This window comes from Rhinopithecus bieti, unplaced genomic scaffold (assembly GCF_001698545.2).
Source record: "Rhinopithecus bieti isolate Rb0 unplaced genomic scaffold, ASM169854v2 scaffold_31069, whole genome shotgun sequence".
Classification (NCBI taxonomy): Eukaryota; Metazoa; Chordata; class Mammalia; order Primates; family Cercopithecidae; genus Rhinopithecus; species Rhinopithecus bieti.
In genome coordinates, this window is record NW_016890055.1 from 1 (window position 1) to 1,829 (window position 1,829).

The 1,829-nt window shown below is 46.9% G+C and overlaps 1 protein-coding gene across 1 annotated transcript in view; it reads right to left on the minus strand.

Annotated features, from left to right (window-relative positions):
- Positions 1–179: 179 nt before the first annotated feature.
- The window catches only part of LOC108525892 (scavenger receptor cysteine-rich domain-containing protein SCART1-like), a gene marked incomplete at its 3' end in the record, with an annotated part of 6,350 nt that continues 4,700 nt past the window's right edge, over positions 180–1,829 (minus strand). Inside the window, exon 5 of the mRNA XM_017866673.1 lies at positions 180–519. Coding sequence (XP_017722162.1) covers positions 180–519 — 340 coding nt within the window. The remainder of the gene's footprint in view (positions 520–1,829) is intronic.

Consider the following 1,829-nt stretch of genomic DNA (forward strand, 5'->3'; position numbering starts at 1 on the left):
GCAGCCTGTGGCCTGTCCTCTGACAATCCTGCAGGTTAAACAGCAGCTCTGAGCGCATCGGTGCCTGGAGAAGCTTCAGAAACAAGGCTGTGGATCCCAGTGACCCCAGGCCCAAGCTCTGATTCGATGGCATCCCCTGCCAGTGACCTGTCAGGACAGATGAACCTCTTCCCGGGCACCCCAGAGACCTCCAATGCCCACCTGCACAGGTAATCCAGGCCTGCTCTCGAAGGTCACAGGAATGCGGGTGCCACGGATGGGAAGGGCATTGCCACAGAGTGGAGTTGCGCAGCCTACGGCACTGGATGTTGTCCACCCAGGCGGTCCCGGTGCCGGCAGAGGGGAAGGGCCTGTTCTCCAGCCATCCCCACTCCCCACACCCCAGCTGCTTGCAGATGATGGACAAGGAGAGGTCCTTCAGGGCATTGCTGCACACGGCGCCCCAGGTCCCATTGTAGAACACATCCAGCCACCCAGCACAGCAGCAGGTCCCACCTCGCAGCCTCAGAGCCACCGACTCTGCAAGGCAAGCACAGTCAGGCCAAGGAGTGCCCTGCCTGGACACCACGGGCAGTCTCAGAAGGAGGGGACTAGACTCAGGGGTCCCAGCGCTGAGATCAGTTATAGAAACAGTGTGAAGCTTTTTTGGAAAATTTAAAGCAGAGCTACAACACAATCCAGCAATCCCACTGCTGGGTATAGACCCAGAGGAAATGAAATCAGCACAGCAGAGACATCTGCACGCCCAGGTTCACCGCAGCACTACTGACAATAGCCAAGATGTGGAATCAGTGTAAATGTCCAACAACAGATACATGGATACAGAAAACACAGCAGTTACTCAGCCATTTAAAAAAACAAAACAAAACAAAATAATAATAATAATAATAAAATCCCATTATTTGCAGCAATACAGATGGAACTGGAGGACACTGTGTTAAGTGAAACAAGCTAGGAACAGAAGTTAAACACCCCATGTTCTCACTCACAAATGGAAGCTTTAAAAAAGTTGATCTCCTAGAAGTAAAAGCAGAACAGAGGATACTAGAGGTTGGGAAGGGTTGGGGAGGGAGGGACAGGAGGAGATCTGTAAAGATACAAAATTACAGCTGGATAAGAGGAATAAATCTAGCGTTCTGTAGCGCCATAGGGTGACCGTAATTAACAGTCTATTATTTGGTTTCAAATCGCTGGACGGAGGATATTGAATGTTCCCAACACGAAGAAATAAACATGTCTGAGATGATTGTTTGCTAATCACCCTGATCTTACCACTACACATTACACGGATTGAAACACCACTATGTACCCCATACAGATGTACGAAGATTGTCAATTTAAAAAAATAAAACAGAAATGTAGTACATAGATGCTATGGAATCCTGTTCAGCTTCAAACAAGAAGGAAATTCTGTGATCCGTGACAACATGGATGAACCTGGAGGACATTATGTTAAATGAAATAAACCAGGAATGAAAAGACAAATTCTGCATGATCCCACTTACATATGGGAGCAAAAAAAAAAAAAAAGTCAACTACATAAAACAATAGAATGTGGTTATCAGGGGCAGCTGGCGGGGAATGGGGAGAAGTAGGCCAAAGGGCACACAACTGTGCAGGATGAATAAATCTAGAAACCCAACATACAGCAGGAGGAATGTAGTTAATAATATGGGATTGTACACTGGAAATTTGCTAGGAAAGTAGATTTTAGGTGCTCTTACCACGAAACCAAGCGTAACTTTGCGAGATGGTAGAATGTTCATTGGCTTGACTGTAGTAATTATTTAACTGTGTGTGTGTGTGTGTGTGTGTGTGTGTGTGTGTGT